Source organism: Triticum dicoccoides, chromosome 6A (assembly GCF_002162155.2).
Source record: "Triticum dicoccoides isolate Atlit2015 ecotype Zavitan chromosome 6A, WEW_v2.0, whole genome shotgun sequence".
In the NCBI taxonomy this organism is placed as follows: domain Eukaryota; kingdom Viridiplantae; phylum Streptophyta; class Magnoliopsida; order Poales; family Poaceae; genus Triticum; species Triticum dicoccoides.
Genome location: NC_041390.1, coordinates 556,179,531 through 556,197,835, shown reverse-complemented (window position 1 = coordinate 556,197,835; position 18,305 = coordinate 556,179,531). Strand labels below are relative to the sequence as shown.

The 18,305-nt window shown below is 46.2% G+C and overlaps 1 protein-coding gene across 1 annotated transcript; it reads right to left on the bottom strand.

Moving 5' to 3' along the window:
• Positions 1 to 1,743: 1,743 nt before the first annotated feature.
• LOC119317881 (protein LSM12 homolog A-like) lies at positions 1,744 to 7,892 on the bottom strand. The gene is made up of 5 exons (XM_037592383.1): positions 7,628 to 7,892; positions 7,341 to 7,509; positions 3,598 to 3,678; positions 2,343 to 2,466; positions 1,744 to 2,239 (listed from the first exon to the last, which is right to left on the bottom strand). Exons 1-5 carry the CDS (start codon positions 7,746 to 7,748, stop codon positions 2,189 to 2,191), a joined length of 546 nt encoding a protein of 181 aa, XP_037448280.1. The 5' UTR covers positions 7,749 to 7,892; the 3' UTR covers positions 1,744 to 2,188.
• Between the last annotated feature and the right edge of the window lie 10,413 nt (positions 7,893 to 18,305).

The window sequence follows — 18,305 nt, the reverse complement described above, 5'->3', positions numbered from 1 at the left end:
TTCGACAATCTTAGCAGCTACCGTGCGCCCGGTACTATGGTGTCACCTAAATACACGACTCTACTCTCTGAGAGCAACTTCAATGGGGCGATCCATTTTGTCCGCAGCCGTCCGTTTGGGTCGGCTTTTTTGTCCGCGCCGACCCAAACAGATGCGCGTCCGCTTTCATCCGCCTGCCGACCCATTTCTGACCTATTTTTTAGCCTGATTTGCGTCAGCGCAGACACAAGACGGACGCACGCGCGCTCGCCTTCTTTCCTCACCGGGCTCGCTGGTCGGTGGCAAATTGGATTCACACCCTCGCCCGCCTGCTATGTCGCCGACGCCACCGGCCATTTTTTCAGATAAAAATGGATACATAGATAATTCTAGCGTACACAGATAAAAAGAAAAGACCACTACTCGTCGATTTCTGACTCCGACTCGGTAATGTCCTCCCCCGATGTCTGAATATAGGCGTCAGCATACGCCTCGTCTTCAAAGTCCCAACCCGCCGTTTCTCGTAACTTCAGTTTCAATTGAGCTGCCTGCTTCCGCGAACGCTTGTCCTCCCGATAGGCGGCTCGCTCCCTCCTCCTCACATCCCTCTCCGATCTCAATTGCTTGTAGAACTGGCGCTCGTCGACGATATCCTGCGGGAAGCCTCCGCGCCACACCACCAACGCTTCCACGTCCTTCTCTACGATGGCGAGGCGACGCTGCCGCCTCCGGTGGACACGACGGTCCTCGTCGATGAAAAGCCGCGGGAGAGGCGCCAGATCCTGCTCCCGCTGGCTCGACACGTTGGGAAAATTCATCCCGACGAAGCCTCAGGAGGCGATACGCCGCCGCGTCGTGCGCGCGGGCCGCCTCCTCTGCGGTGTCGAAGGTGCCGAGGACGAGACGTTTCTCGCGAAACTAGATCTCGAAGGAGAATGCGCCGGAGCGGCGCTCGCGGACTCCGCAAAAATCAGAAGCGCCCAGGCGGCGGGTCGACATGGTGGCGTAGAGGCGGCGATAGTGGGCGGCGAGCAGAGGCGGCAAGAGTGGGCGGCGAGCAGAGGCGGCGAGAGTGGGTGGCGAGCAGAGGCGACGAGAGTGGGCGGCGGACAGAGTATGGAGGGAGCGCCTTTTTTATAATAAGCACCGACCGCGGCACGCGAGCGAACCTTTCTCGCGCGCTAGGCCGCTTTCCCCCCGCGCGCGAACCTTTCCCACGTGCTGGTGCGCCAAAACCAGAGCGACGGCATAATCTAAAACGCACGCGGTCATGAAATGGGTCAGCCTGTTGAACGCACTGCCGACCCAAAATTAAAAAAGAGCGAACAGCAGGAGGGCGGCCGACCCGATGAGGGCCAACTATTAAGATAGGTGGGAAAAGGAAGGCCGGATATCTTTCGCCCTCCGGGGAATGGAACCAAGCTGGCCGGAGGAGCCAATGGAATCAATGGAATCTTATACTAGGTTGATAGAGTCATCACCGCAAGATACAAGTTGCAAAATACTCCCTCCGTCCCATAACATAGGATGTTTTTTTACATTAGACGGAGGGAGTAGATTGATGCAACGCAAACCCAACCCAATGTCCCTTCTCGGGAAATCTATCCTTCACATTTTGTTGAAGAAAATAGCATAATCCTGCACCATATAAACAGCCCACAACGCATCAATAGAGTCCCAGCCATGAACTGGAGTACAATCGCAAAACATGAACGGAACCACACCGCGATATCATCTCACCAATAAAGCTAACACGATTCCGCCTTACACGTCCAATACCATGGATTGCAAGGGAAGCAAAAGAATACAACATCACAAGCTGGAAATATTATTCCACCAGGAAGAGTAATACAAAGTCTGAGAGACTAATTTTCAGTTTTGGCTTTGCTCCGCATCTTTTCTTAGTTGTTAATACAACTTCCTATTCTTTCAGTGCCACCAATCTATTTTCTTTCCTTAGTTTGCTTCAGCCACACAACCTTTCACTATCAGCCACAGAATTATCAGCACGGCGTGCTGCAATTATTCACCACCACATACGGCATCTAATAGCAGAGTATCAATAAGCTTGCTAGTGTGGTAGTTTGTGAGAACGGCATGCTGAAACAGATTTTTAGAAAATTCAACTGATGAAAATGGACGAATAAGGTCGGATTTAGAAACAGATCACAGCAGGAGTTGAGGTGGAAAATTGTCAAGTCGAACAAGTTTAGAATTGGCCAGGTACACGCACATGTTGTCTTTTCCTCTCAAAGTCCAGCTGCACAAAATAAACACACACCAAAAGAAAACAACAATTAGTCATTTTCCTGGTTCAGATGTTGAAAAGTGTAAACATTGATCTACAAGTAAAAACGCATTACCACTTTCTTAACCCGTTCATTAGCAGCTGATGTTCCGCCGCTGACATTTTCAGGCAGGTAGGGACTGCATACACGAACCTCCTTCATTACAACAATGTCGGTCTTGTCCCAATGAACTGGAAGCCTGGTGGGGAAATAGACTCCGTTATTTAGTGACATGAGGAACTAGAGAAAAAAGTCAAAGCCTCCATAAATTTTTCATAAACACCAAACATTTGCGATAATGGTGCAACACATGAGGATCCCTGACTGGTAGAGAAACTGATGAATACACACAGCATCTCCAACAGAGCTTGATAATGATTTAGAAATGCCCCCAAAATCATAGTAAACCATACATAATTTAGTGTGGACAAATTGTAGCAAAACCGCATAAAGTGAAATCAATTTGTTCAGAGTAAAGCTGATTGAAAGGTTGCTACAGGAAAAAGTGCAAAGTGCTGCAACTTTCACTAAAGTACAGAATGTTTCAGCATTCTATGGCGCTTACCTAATACCTACACGGCATCTCTTACCACAATTATTTCTCAGGGACAAGGTTGATGCTGGTTCTAGTCATATCTCATTTCCAGGCAAATGCAAAATATCCCCTTTTTGCACCTTTATATGACACACACACAAAAAAACTTTCTTGGCTTCGTCAGAAAAGCCTCAACCAAATCAGCAACACAAGTCTTACACAGAGAAACAGACGGAAAATCAAAGAACATACTGAGACACCAGCTTGACAATAACCACCCAAAAGAACCCTCAATACCAAGCATAGCTCTGTGTTAAGAGCTAGCACACCAGGAAGTAGCATAAAATTAACCTCAAAAACAAGTTGACACACATGCCAGCAACTTCTTGCATAATAATGTTCTTCCAGCTTTTGAACAGGCCACAGCCAGAAGATTCGATATCATACAAAAAAAGGCTTGCACATTTACTTCCCTTTTTTGCAGATACAAACTTCACAATCAAGAAAGTTGACATGAGAATGTACTTGTTAAGTAATTTCGGTGGGGAATGAAAAGAAGAGTCTATTATCCATAAGGAGAGGGGGTCAGGATCCCGCATCACCAACGGGGCCTAATACTAACAAAATGTGAAAGAAACTAATAAAGATTTGACCAGCATATATACCTAAAGGTTCCTAGTTTCTTTCCTCGATTAATATTTGGTAACTACGGAGTACAAAAATAAAGGCCGATTCATAGGAAAATGGTCAAAAGCATGAATATCCAAGAAAGACATAATGAAAGGTCAAACTTACGTCTTCGACAATGCATCAAATAATCTTTGAGCTTCTGGGGTGACACCAACACCAATTCTCTCAGCTTCAATCTCAGCTTGCCTGTGCATCATTGCATGCAGTGTGAGAACCAAAATGTCGCATGCGGAAGCCAACAACATGGAAGCTAATTTGCAGCTTCTAGATAGTAACATTAAGCATGATAAAACCTATCACCAATTCACCATAAATGATAGAACCAATAAACACCAAAAACAAGAATCGCGAGGGATAAAGCCCAAATGGCAAAAGTAATAAGCAAAATCATAGAAAACCAATTTGCTAGCTCTTTAGCACAAAACCAGTGACATAAAGAGGCATGATTGTGATCATACACATCATTAGTCAACCACTATGGTTTATAACATCTTCCAGGAAGCGCTCAACCTCAAAAGTCATACCTATAGGTGCATTAAATCAGTTGTTGTCAGAATTTGCAATATGGCAATATGTTGGGATTGACTCTCGCCAAAACAAACCACACTTGTCATTTTCATTTTGAGTTCAATGCAGGGAAACAAATGCATAGTGTTAAAATGGAAGTGTTTATGATGCTTTTTATTTTCTGCACACTTCTCCATCTAAGTTCACCTGTTGAGCTATTACTATTATATAACTAAACACCAGATTACCCAAATACTGTAATATATATGCACCCCCTAAATGGTAGACTTTCATCAACTCGCGAAGACAATCCAAATGCTAGTAACTCAACACTGAGTCTGAAATCAAATGTCATCTAGCAAGTTAACAGCCAAAGAACCCAAATAACTAGTGGCTAAAGTTGTGAATCGAATTTGGATCTGCTGTAGTGTGGTATCATCTCCATGACAAAAATTAATTTCAGAAATTATCACGACTTCTATAACTACTACTTATGGCCTAGTGTAGTAAACCTTAAGGGTGCTGGTGCATTCTATGGGTGTGTTTGGTTGGCACCCAATCTCGCCATACCAAAATTTGGCAAGACAATTTGGCCAAGGATTCTTGCACCCTTATTGCCAACCATTTGGTAGGAATATGTGAGAGATAGGTGGGTTTCCATTGGCAGACAGATTTTTAAAAAACAAATCAAGCCAGTGCCAAATAGTCATAGGCTGCCTAATATTTGGCACGGCAAAAATTGGCACCATCCAAACAATACCGTATATGCAGCCTAGCAGTATTGCATGCATGTACTTGAGGCTACTATCCTTAATCAGAAGACAAACTCTGGAACCAAATTGACCCGAACCCAGATCCAAATTTTAACCATGATCAATTCAGTCACGAGTTCTAAAATGACACGTAGCATACAATGTCAGTTATACATCTGCCAGATTTATCAATCCACTTCTGCGTCGCGAAAAAGGAACTTCTGCTTAGCTACAAACAAGGCCAATACAGGTCTGATCATTCGATGATTGGAGAGCCAGAAAGGAAACAACTGAATTTCCAACAAAATACCAAACTGATGCCCCTATTCTAATCCAAAACCACAGTATCAGTACCAGTTCTAAATTCTTCCAATTTTCCTTAGTTGCACATTCAATCTCAGTCCTTACTATATCGCTGGAATATCATCTTCAGATCCATCGAAACGATATGATTCATCATCAAGTTGCCTAGGTGGGCTATGCTATTAACAGCCGAATAGTGCACTGTTTGTAGGACAATCATAGTGCACTGCTCTGAATTCTTCCAATTTTCCTTGGTTACACATTCAATCTCAGTCCTTACTGTATTGCTGGAATATCATCTCCACATCCATCTAAACGATATGATGCATCATCAACCTAGGTGCGCTATGCTATTAACAGCCAAATATTGCACTGTTTGTAGGACAATTATGAGGCCCGCCACTTGTACAACCTACGCAAGTGAGATCTATTTGTGAGAACTCAGGGGGGGTGGGGTAAGCCCCCAAAATTTGAGAGACCGCAATATCTGCTTATTAGCCTCCTGGATCAAGAGTTGCAGGTCCGAATGCAATGAAAATTGGAAGGTAATTGTCAATGCAATACCAGAACCTCAAATGACTGCTTATGCTACTAGTCATACTTCCCCTTTCTTAAAAGATGTTATTGGGCTAGTAAAGCTGCTTATTTTGGTCACCAATGGGTGGCACGAAAAGAAAACACAAATAAATTCTGAAAGGACCACCGATTCGTAAAATCGAACCTGGTTGCTAAATTTTGGCATTTGTATGTGATGCCGTGTTAGTGAAGTATGTCTAAAAATCAATCTAGTGAGATGTGTGTGTACAAGGGTTATGAACAGCCCCGTTGAAGTTGTCCAGATTGCTTCTTCCACTTATTTTCTGCAGATGAAGACTAATTTGGAAATGACCATAGTACCCAATCTAGTTATGGAGTGATTAATTTTAGGTGTCTCCCCTGTTTATGTATCTTCTATTTGGAAACTGTTATGCCTTTTCGCAAGCATGCTTTTAGACCAGGATAGTGAACTTTCGATGGACAGGGCTTTGGATAATAAGTTTTCTAGCCTATCCTGGCCATGTTTTGTGACTGGACTGGAACAATCGAAGAATCCTAGCTTTTAGGAGCAGTTTAGAGCAAGGAGAGCTGAATTGGCTAGCCCTCCTATGCAAGAATGGTACGCAACAAAGAAATGTTTAACAACTTCTCTCTCATACTAGCTAATTGCCCGTGCGTTGCAACGGGGTACACACATTCTAGTGGTTTAACATTAGTCATACCTAACATTAGGCAGTATTGTTGATTCGATTTACCGTCAAATAATTCCTCCTCCACCAACCCCTCTCTATTTCTCTAAAACCTAAAGACTTGATTAACATTGAAGAAATAAACCCAGTGGAATAGAGGGGAGGATGAATGTGCGTGTGTGGATCGTAGCGGGTCGGCTTTCCTCTGGTTTTCTTGGCGTGCTAAGCATGGAATGGAGGCAGACGAAGGTTGAGTGAAATGGGAGTGTTATGTCTTTTTTAGGTAGTGTAAATAGATGTAGAAGATAGATAGATTGATTTGCCATGTATGGTAGTGAATCGGCTGGTGCTGCTGGAGACAATTTTTTATTGATGATTTCTTTTTTATGGCAGTGGATCTGCTGAGGAGATACATGAGTGCATCCTAGGAAAGGAAGAGGATGTGACTGAATCAACACTTACGAAACTGGGTGGGATTGCGGACGGTTAAAAAAAATAGAGAATTGTGGGAGGATCCTTCAATCGGTGGGGCCCTGGGAAACGAACGACGCACAAACTCCCCTTTAATAGTAGATAAGAGATGTGCTCCGCCTTCTCTCATAGAAGTGACCAACCTCAAAAGATCTAGGCTTATTTGCATTAGAACCAAAGAAGGCGCCTTCAAACGCAATATAACCAAATGTGTGGCAAGTTCTAAATAGCTAGTTTGCTTAATCAAGCTATAGCTCAAGTCAGCTATATCAGTATCACCTTTACTTGCTATCACTTTCTTGTCCAGACCCTATTTCAGTATCACCTGTACCAACTAGAAGGGTCAGGTTCAATTTTAGAACAAAGAGAACATTGGTCAAATGAACATTGTTGTGTCCTCAAAACATGAATTCACATTTACAGTAACTAGAATCCAAAACAATGTTGTGGTGTTCATGTTTTCCGAGCTCATTGATTGAATCTTGACCGCATCTCAAATTCAAACAAGGTAAAAAAATAAGCATCACATGCCTAACTAGCAATGACTAGAAAGTAGTACCAGAAGGGTTTGGGATGCAGTATGACGCACCTGAGGGCGGCCTCCTCCCTGGCGTGGATGGCGGCGAGGTCGAGCACACAGCCAGCCGGGTCGAGCGGGTCGTCGTACTTTCCGACGACGGAGAACTCCTGGATGTAGTTGGCCTTGAGCACCCTCACGTTCCGCCGCTCGCCCCTCTCCGCCCTGCCCACGCCCTCCTGTGATCTACGCCGTCATGGAAACAAAGCAACCACGCAGCACACGGAAATAGAGCAGGAGGCAGGAGTAAACGGCATGGAGACGGAGGCCGGAAGCAAAGGGGGATTTGGGAAGGATATGGATGACGAGGAGGTTGCTCGGGCGGTCGAAGGAGACGATCTGGCCCTCGAACTCCTCCCCGAGGGTGGTCTTCGCGGAGATCACCACGCCGACCGCGAACTCCTCGCCGCCGACCTCCATGGCTCCGCCGGCGGCGGTGGGTGGGAGGAGGTGGCCGGGTGAGGGCGGAGCGGAGCTGTGTCTGCGTGGGGTTTCAGAGTCCGGCAGAGTCTGCGGGGAGATGCGCGTGCCAGTGGAGAACAGGTGGGGATGCCGGATGCGGAAAAGACTACGGCCCGTTTGCAGTGCTTTCCTCTGTATATTTCTTGTGTATATGGGCCTGCCATTGTAAGCCCATGCAGGGAGGCATTTTAATTCGTTCTCCGTCATGCCTCAAAAGTTTCCCTCCTGCTAGGGTTATAGTTCTGTCGGTGGTGACCACGCCGCCGTAGAGTTTCCTTGTTCCCTGCCGTTGTTCCTTCCCCCTCGATTTGGGATGATACGGGTTGATCCTTGCGATCGCCGCCCGGTCCTGGTAAGGGGTGTTTTCAAGGGCTACACGCGTGCTAGGGTTTCTCACAACAAATACCCGATCTAGTTTCATCAGGTTAGGACTTCCAGGTGGAGAAGAGCGCACCGTCAGGTTTGAAGTCCTCAACGGAATCCGGATCAGAGGCAGTTAGCGAGGTGGGGTCGCTGATGAAGGAGCTGGGTCTTAGTGAGGAAGATTTGGACGACATGGTCTTTAATGAAAAGAAGGCATCGCCGGCTACCACTAGGTGGATGGCAATCACAGGGGCGCACATGGAGAAACCCTACTCCCAAGCTTGGTTCTTCAAGAATATGAGGTTAGCGTGGAATCTGGCTCGAGATGTGAAATTTAGGCCCTTCAAAGATAATCTGCATACCCTTCAGTTTTTTGCCTCGACAACTAGGAGAGGGTGATGCAAGATGGACCTTGGAACTTCCGAGGAAACACAGTCATCATTACTCCATATGATCGTGTGATGAAGCCCTTGGTGATTAGTTTGGATACGCTTGATTTATGGATTTAGATACATGGTGTTCCGGATGGATACACTCACCTAGTCACACCCCTTGCGACCAAGGTTGGAGAAGTCATGTACATTGAATCATAATCTTATGATTTTACTGGTAACTTCTATCACGTTTGGATGAAAAAATTTCAGAAACCACTAAAAATGTTGTCTCCATGGTTCGCGATCTTGTGCGTCAGATTTACAAAGTCAAGTACGAACGATTATCGGACTGGTGTGCTATTTGTGGTCACTTGAGAAACCTGTTTAAGGAGAATGGGGATGACGTTCACCAACTGGTGTATTAATCTTCAAAGAACTAAGGGTGGCTTGGTGACGGTGTCCTAGACTAAGGGGTACTAGCCTATACAACCCACATTCCACGGGTCGAGCGTACGTCCCACCAATCTCCACGAGGAAGGACTCCAGAAGCTATGAACCTCGACATGCACTTCAAGGATAGCTCACTAGCAAGCATGATTGGCAACCGACCATATGTGTAACCTAGGTACCCTCGGTGTGTGTTTGTGTGTAAGCCGTGGAGTTTAGTCTTTAGAGGCATGATTACCAGCCTTAGGGTTTAGAACACAACCATATGACCTCGAGGTAGATCATCTTGTCCTGGATACTCCATCACATCAATATAATCAAAGCAAGACGTATGGTTTTACTGATGGAAATATGCCCTAGAGGCAATAATAAAATGGTTATTATCATATTTCCTGTTCATGATAAATGTTTATTATTCATGCTAGAATTGTATTGGCCGAAAACTTAAATACATGCGTGAAAACATAAACTACACTGTGTCCCTAGTAAGCCTCTACTAAACTAGCTCATTGATCAAAGATGGTTATGGTTTCCTGACCATAGACATGAGTTGTCATTTGATAACGGGATCACATCATTAGGAGAATGATGTGATGGACTGACCCAACCGTAAGCTTAGCATCAGATCATTTAGTTATTTGCTACAGCTTTCTTCATGTCAAGTATTAGTTCCTTAGACCATGAGATCATACCACTCCCGGATACTGGAGGAATACTTTATGTGCTATCAAACGTCACTTCATAACTTGGTGATCATAAGGTTCTCTACGGGTATCTCCGAAGGTATTTGTTGGGTTGCATGGATCGAGACTGGGATTTGTCGCTCCGTGTGACAGAGAGATATCTCTAGGCCCTCTCGGCAATACAATATCACAACAAGTTTACAAGCAAGTGACTAATGAGTTTAGTCACGGGGATTTTGTATTATGGAATGAGTAAAGAGACTTGTGGTAGCGAGATTAAACTAGGTATGGAGATACCGACGATCGAATCTCGAGAAAGTAACATATCGCCGGACAAAGGGAATTGCATATGGGATTGGCAGAATCCTTGACATCGTGGTTCAATCGATAAAGATATTCGTGTCATATGTAGGAACCAATATGGGCCTCAAGGTCCCGCTATTGGTTATTGACCTGAGAGGAGTCTCGGTCATGCCTACATGTGATTCTCGAACCCGTAGGATCGCACACTTAATGCTCGATAGCACTAGGGTTGTATTAAGATATAAATATGGTGAAATCTGAAGGTTGTTCGGAGTCTCGTATGAGATCCGGGACATCACGAGGAGCCCCGAAGTAGGTAAAGATTTATATATGGGAAGTCATATTCAGGTTTCCAAAAAATGTTCGGGTTTTTTCGGTATTGTGCCGGGAAGGTTCTAGAAGGTTTCGGAGTGGGTCCCACCTATAGGGGGACCCACATGAATGTGGGTAGTGGGAAAGTCCCCACACTCCTGGGCTAGGCACACCAAGATCCTTCCTTAAAAGGAATGGTATCATATCCCGAAGGGATAAGATCAGGATCCCTAAAAGGGGGATAGCGATCGGTGGGGAAGGAAAGGAGGGATTTCCTCCCCCGTGGCCAACAACCCTAGGGGCTTGGAGGGCAATTTACCAGCCCACTCCATGCCTATATAAAGGTGGGGAGGCATTGGGGATAGCCACCACTTCCACCCTTACCTGTCTCCCTCCCGTTACACCTCCTCCACCTCGCGCAGATGCTTGGCGAAGCCCTACCGCAGTTCCACTGTTGTCACCACCACCATGCCGCCGTGTTGGTCCTGATCTCATCTACCTCCTCTCCCTCACTTGATGGATCAAGAAGGATAGGACGTTGCCGAGCTGTACATGTTCTAAACTCGGAGGTGTCATCCGTTCAGCACTAGATCGCATTTGGATTGTGATTGGATCGCGGCGAGTACGACTACATCAACCGCATTACATACGCTAACGCTTTCGATCTACAAGGGTACGTAGACACACTCCCATCCCATTGTTATGCATCTCCATAGATAGATCTTGGGTGTTCGTAGAATTTTTTTTGATTTTCATGGAATGTTCCCCATCAGTGGCATCATGAACTAGGTCTATGCATAGATGTATATGCACTAGTAGAACACAAAGAAGTTGTGGGTGTTGATGTTCAAATTTCTTACTTCCTTTGTCTTATTTGGATTTGGCGGTATTGTTGGATGAAGCGGCTCGGACCAACCTTACTTGTCCTCGCACAAGAAACTGGATCCACTGACTGACATGCAACTTGTATTGCATAAAAGTGGCTTTGCGTGTGTCTATCTCGCCCACTTTAGTTTAATTTGATTTGACAACGGTGTTCTCCCTAAGTATGCACCATTGTGAAAGTTCGTCATTTCGAAGCACCTCGTGAGATCGGGTGTGATAAACTCTATGTTCGCATACAATGAGTGTAAGCCAGTTTTACACATGCAAAATACTTGGGTTAAACTTGACAAGCCTAGCATGTACAGACATGGCCTCAGAACACGGAGGATCGAAAGGTCAAACATGAGTCATATAGTAGATATGAACAACTTTTATAAAGGGGGCGAGGCCGAAATGTCAATAGGACAATCGGCAAGCGAAGCCAGAACAAAGTCATCCTCATCCATCTCCATCAACCCTAGCCGCCGCCATTTCCATCTCCATAGCCACCATACTTCTTCCACTATACCATACTTATAATCATGCATCGCACACAACGTTCATTGTAAAGACATATTATCAACCAATCAATCTCCATGATGTGTTCTTCATGTGATCCGATCTCCATGTGTGAGTAGTTCGGTAAGGTATGGGTTGAGGCAAGAGCCTTTCAACCCTATGTATTTGTTGTGGGGATCAATGGAAGTGATTTGAATTAATGTCATGTATGTGTGAAAAAAAATTGTTTCATAGATGTCTCTTGTCTCGTGTGTGTTCTTCATCCCTACAGGTGCCCAGGATCATGGAGAGCGAGCCACGGAAAGGCTAAGGGCAGGGAGACCGTAAAGTGTTATTCTGAACACCAGTTGATGATGACATGTACCTAGGGTAGGGTCTTAGGCCCGACCTGGACGCCCTACCCAAGGACAGTGCATAAGAGACCAAGACTTACAAAGTTAAACAGAAGATGCCGACTAAAATCCTCATGAAGTTCAATACACTCAACAGAAGATCTCACTCGGATATCCCACTTCCACTCGACCGTCGTTATTCACTCGGAAGACGAGAATCCACTCGGAGTTTAGAAGACTTAGAGCCACCCTTGGATTGCATCAGTCGGGCATTCACTCCATCGCCATAAAGATCATTTAATACAGGCATTACCATAATGCACGTGACATTATACTCTCGTTGAACCCTGGTGTAACTGAGGGTTGCGAGGGGTCGGCATACTCTATGTAAGCCGCCCCTCCCCTCTTGCACAAGGGTTCACACCCCCTATAACTGAACACTCCAATCAACAAGCCTCCGCGGCACCGAGACGTAGGGCTGTTACCTCCTCCGAGAGGGGCCTGAACTCATAAAACTGAGTGTACAACCTCACCGTAGCTCGACACCTCCTCCTCCTACGTACCCACTATCTCTACTGTCAGATTTGTTCCCACGATAGTTGGCGCCTGAAGGAAATATGCCCTAGAGGCAATAATAAAGTTGTTATTTATATTTCCTTATATCATGATAAATGTTTATTATTCATGCTAGAATTATATTAACCGGAAAATTAGTACATGTGTGAATACATAGACAAACAGAATGTCCCTAGTATGCCTCTACTTGACTAGCTCATTAATAAAAGATGGTTAAGTTTCCTAGCCATGGACATGTGTTGTAACTTGATGAACGGGATCACATCATTAGAGAATGATGTGATGGACAAGACCCATCCGTTAGCTTAGCATAATGATCGTTTAGATTATTGCTATTGCTTTCTCCATAACTTATACATGTTCCTATGACTATGAGATCATGCAACTCTCGAATACCGGAGGAACACTTTGTGTGCTACCAAAAGTCACAACATAACTGGGTGATTATAAAGGTGTTCTACAGGTGTCTCCGATGGTGTTTTTTGAGTTGGCATAGATCGAGATTAGGATTTGTCACTCCGATTATCAGAGAGGTATCTCTGGGCCCTCTCGGTAATGCACATCACTATAAGCCTTGCAAGCAATGTTAATAATGAGTTAGTTGCGGGATGATGCATTACGGAACGAGTAAAGAGACTTGCCGGTAACGAGATTGAACTAGGTATTGAGATACCAACGATCGAATCTCGGGCAAGTAACATACCGATGACAAAAGGGAACAACGTATGTTGTTATGCGGTTTGACCGATAAAGATCTTCGTAGAATATGTGGGAGCCAATATGAACATCCAGGTTCCGTATTGGTTATTGACCGGAGACGCGTCTCGGTCATGTCTACATAGTTCTCGAACCCGTAGGGTCCGCACGCTTAACGTTCGGTGACGATCGGTATTATGAGTTTATGTGTTTTGATGTACCGAAGATAGTTCGGAGTCCCGAATGTGATCACAGACATGACGAGGAGTCTCGAAATGGTCGAGACATAAATATTGATATATTGGACAGCTATATTCAGACACCGGAAGTGTTCCTGGTGATTTCGAAGAAAACCGGAGTGTCGGAGGGTTACCGGAACCCCCCCGGGAGAACTAATGGGCCACATGGGCCTTAGTGGAGAGAGAGAGGGCCGGCCAGGGCAAGCCGCGCACCCCCTCCCCCTCTGGTCCGAATTGTACTAGGGAAGGTGGGGTGGCGCCCCCCTTTCCTTCTCCCTCTCCTCCTTCCTTTCCCCCTCCTAGTAGGAGTAGGAAGTCCTACTCCTACTAGGAGGAGGACTTCTCCTCTCCTAGCGCGCCCCAAGGGCCGGCCGGCCTCCCCCCTTGCTCCTTTATATACGGGGGCAAGGGGCACCCTAGAACACACAAGTTGATTGTTTACAGCCGTGTGCGGTGCCCTCCTCCATCATAATTCACCTCGGTCATATCATATCGGTGCTTAGGCGAAGCCCTGTTCCGGTAGCATCATCATCACCATCATCACACCGTTGTGCTGACGAAGCTCTCCCTCGACACTCTGCTAGATCGTGAGCTCGTGGGACGTCACCGAGCTGAACGTGTGCAGATCGCGGTGGTGCCATACTTTCGTTATTAGGATCGGTCGATCGTGAAGACGTGTGACTACATCAACCGCGTTGTCATAACGCTTCCGCTTATGGTCTATGAGAGTACATAGACAACACTCTCCCTTCTCGTTGCTATGCATCATCATGATCTTGCGTGTGCGTAGGATTTTTTTTTAAATTACTGTGTTTCCCAACAGCGCCCACCTTGGGGCAGGCGTCTGAGCGACTTTCGGTGAGGTTGCGATCTTCGATCTTCATCAACATGGTTTCCGGTGGTGGATTGTCTTTGGGCCGCGAGATCCGTCTCGGTGCACTCACCTTCATTGCCGATGATTCGGCTTGGCTCCAAGAAGCCCCGCTCGACATCGAGGCGCTCCTCATCCATGGAGTGGTGCACTTCCACGTGAGTGCCTACGACGTCCTCCGGCGGCAGCTATCGACTCAATATCAGTCAACTCCCGCGACGTCTTCGCTCCTCGCCGCAAGAGAACCGGTCGCTCACGGCTCAACGGTGGGTGAAGCATGCGGTGGCCCGTAAGTCGACCACTCCTCAAATCGTGGCGATTGAGCTCTATGAATCTCTACATGGATTGTTCGATATGTCGACTGGTCATTACAATACTCTCTCCGAGTGCGAAAGCAATGACCCCACGATGGAGGTCCTCATGGTCAGCTCCCAGCATAGCCCACCAGGATTTCCCCGTGGAAGAAATGATGGTCCGTCACATGATGATGACGAGTACTACCTAATAACCCACAAGTATAGGGGATCAATTGTAGCCTCTTTTGATAAGTAAGAGTGTCGAACCCAATGAGGAGCTAAAGGTAGAACAAATATTCCGTCAAGTTCTATTGACCACTGATACAACTCTACGCACGCTTAACGTTCGATTTACCTAGAACAGGTATGAAACTAGAAGTACTTTGTAGGTGTTGTTGGATAGGTTTGCAAGATAATAAAGAGCGCGTAAATAAAAAGTACAAGCTGTTTAGATAAAGACACAACTATATTAGTTTCAGTAGGGAGCTTTTTGTCACACAAGAAAGTTATTTGTCCCTAGGCAATCGATAACTAGACCGGTAATTGTTATTGCAATTTTATTTGAGGGAGAGGCATAAGCTAACATACTTTCTCTAGTTGGATCATATGAACTTATGATTGGAACTCTAGCAAGCGTCCTCAACTACTAAAGATCATTAAGGTAAAACCCAACCATAGCATTAAAGTATCAAGTCCTCTTTACTCCCATATGCAAACAACCTACTTACTCGGGTATGTGCTTCTGTCACTCACGCCACCCACCATAAGCAAATCATGAACATATTGCAACACCCTACAGTGGGGTTCCCTCATGCTTGTGTGATACGGAGAGCACCATAGGACAACACCAATAATAAAACATGCAACTCAAACCAATCATGATCATCAATTAACCCATATGACAAAACGGATCTACTCAAACGTCATAGGATAGTCATACATCATTGGGAAATAATATATAGTGTTGAGCACCATGTTTAAGTAGAGATTACAACGGGTAAAAGAGGGGTTACACCGCTGCATAGAGGGGGGAAGAGTTGGTGATGACGGCGGTGAAGTTGTTGGTGAAGATTGCGGTGACGATGATGGCCCCGGCGACACTCCGGTGCCGCCGAAGCGAGGGGGAGAGAGCCCCCTCCTCCTTCTTCTTCTTCTTACTTGACCTTCTCCCTAGATGGGAGAAGGGTTTCCCCTCTGGTCCATGGTCTCCACGGCGTGGGAGGGGCGAGAGCCCCTCCGAGATTGGATATGTCTCTCTGTCTCTCTCTGTTTTTGCGTTCTAGATTCTGCCCTTTCACCGTTTCTTAAATTCCCAGAGATCCGTAACTCCGATTGGGCTGAATTTTGGACATGATCTATATCCGGATATTAGCTTTCTTGCGGTGAAAGAAGGGCACCAACCGCCTTACATGGTGGCCACGAGGGCCCAGGGAACGCCCCTGCCTCGTGGCCCCCTCGGGCATCGTATCGCGTTGATTCTTCTTCCCAAAAATCACATATATTCCAAAAACAATCTTCGTCAGTTTTTATCCCATTTGGACTCTGTTTGATATGGATTTTCTGCGAAACAAAAAACATGCAACAAACAGGAACTGGCACTGGGCACTGGATCAATATGTTAGTCCCAAAAAATAGTATAAAATGTTGCCAAAAGTATATGAAAGTTGTATAATATTGGCATGGAACAATCAAAAATTATAGATACTACGGAGACATATCATTACCCGCGAGCTCTCACCGCGGAATAAAGAGAAGAGATACACCGCAGAGAGGAACAAACTCTCCAGACCCCCATCGTTGGGGAGACCGCCGAGGCTCAGGCTTTGGAGGCCGCGCGTGTAGCCACTTTGGCTGAACGCGCGCGCCTAGAGAATCTTTAGAAGTCACTCGACGACTGCGCCCGCAGAGAGATCCCAAGCTCCAGTCGACGTCAACGACAATTGTTCCCGACAGGGCCTCGAGATGAGTGTCAGGTATACCACACTCCTATTCAGAATGTTGCAGCAGCAGCCCGTATTGCAGATTCCATCCAGCCTTCCCGTTCTGAGGTTGGGAGAGCCTTGGAACATATTCATACACTACTCAGAGCAGCTGGAGAGCATAATTCAGCTGTTTCTCAGTCGCGCAATAGAATTCATAGCAGGTCCGTCAAAGCAGACATGGTCCAATCGGCACAGAGCCCAAGATCCCCTCCATGACATGAAGATCACAATTATCGCCAGGACCAGTACCTAGGTCGAGGCCACAGACAGTTTGATCCTCGATACCATCATGATGACCACCGTCGAGTGCCCACGCCCCCTCCGAGGGGTGGTTCATACGTGCCCAGGCGGTATGATGATAGGTGCCCATACGGTGATGAGTGGAGCATTCCATTTGACCCAGGAGAGCCCAATTTTGATGCAAGGTCAGTCCTCGTACAAAGCCTGGTTGATAGAGGAAGAGCTAACAGAGAAGGGTTGGACAAAAATCATCCGAGTGGCGGCAGAACGTTAGTCTCTGGGCCCGAGTGTTTCAACAAAGCCATCCGTGCAGCTGAGATTCCTCCCAACTTCAGGTTGGCTGCAGGAGTGAGCAAGTTTACTGGCGAGTCAAAGCCAGACACATGGTTGGAAGGATACCGAGTGTCTATGCAGATTAGTGGAGGCAATGATGAAGTGGCCATGAAGCACTTATCGTTGATGCTGGAAGGCTCAGCCAGGGCGTGGTTGAATCAGTTGGCCCCCGCTAGCATATACTGTTGGGAAGACTTGGCCCGTGTGTTTATCAAGACGTTTGAAGGCACTTGCAAGTGGCCCACTGGGCTGCCGGAATTGCAACATTGTGTTCAGAAGCCAAATGAAACTTTGAGAGATTACATCCGGCAATGGACTACACTTCACCATCTGGTGGAGAACATTTCAGAGCACTAGGCAGTTTGCGCTTTCAGGGAAGGCGTGAGGTACAAAGAGCTCACACTGAAATTCGGTTGCTCTGGAGCCATGACTCTGAATCGAATGATGGAAATAGCCACTCGGTACGAGAATGGCAAAGAAGAAGACCGACTCCGCAATGGTAAAGGGAAGACAGTCGACCCTGACGCTGGAGGTGGAAACCCCATTCGGAAGCAGAAATGTAAAGTTGAAGCCAAAGGCCAAGCAGAAGCCACAGTGGTGAATACACAAGGAAAGTTAAAAGGAAATCCCAAGGGGTCGTGGGTACCTGATACGTCTCCAACGTATCTATAATTTTTGATTGCTCCATGCTATATTATCTACTGTTTTGGACATTATTGGGCTTTATTATCCACTTTTATATTATTTTTGGGACTAACCTATTAACCGGAGGCCCGGCCTAGAATTGCTGTTTTTTGCCTATTTTAGGGTTTCGAAGAAAAGGAATATCAAACAGAGTCCAAACGGAATGAAACCTTCGGGAACGTGATTTTCTCAACGAACAAGACTCGGGAGACTTGGACCCTACATCAAGACACAAAAGAGGAGGCCACGAGGTAGGGGGGCGTGCCTACCCCCCCAGGCGCGTCCTCCACCCTCGTGGGCCCCCTGTTGCTCCACCGACGTACTCCTTCCTCCTATATATACCTACGTACCCCCAAACGATCAGATACGGAGCCAAAACCCTAATTCCACCACCGTAACTT

Excerpts from the sequence above, each read along its gene's own strand:
- LOC119317881 (XM_037592383.1), bottom strand. The coding sequence starts at position 7,748 with ATGGAGGTCGGCGGCGAGGAGTTCGCGGTCGGCGTGGTGATCTCCGCG. Across the intron at positions 3,679-7,340 it reads AGGGAGGAGGCCGCCCTCAG|GCAAGCTGAGATTGAAGCTG; the intron begins GTGCGTCATACT and ends AATGATGCACAG. Across the intron at positions 2,467-3,597 it reads TTTGATGCATTGTCGAAGAC|GCTTCCAGTTCATTGGGACA; the intron begins GTAAGTTTGACC and ends TTTCCCCACCAG.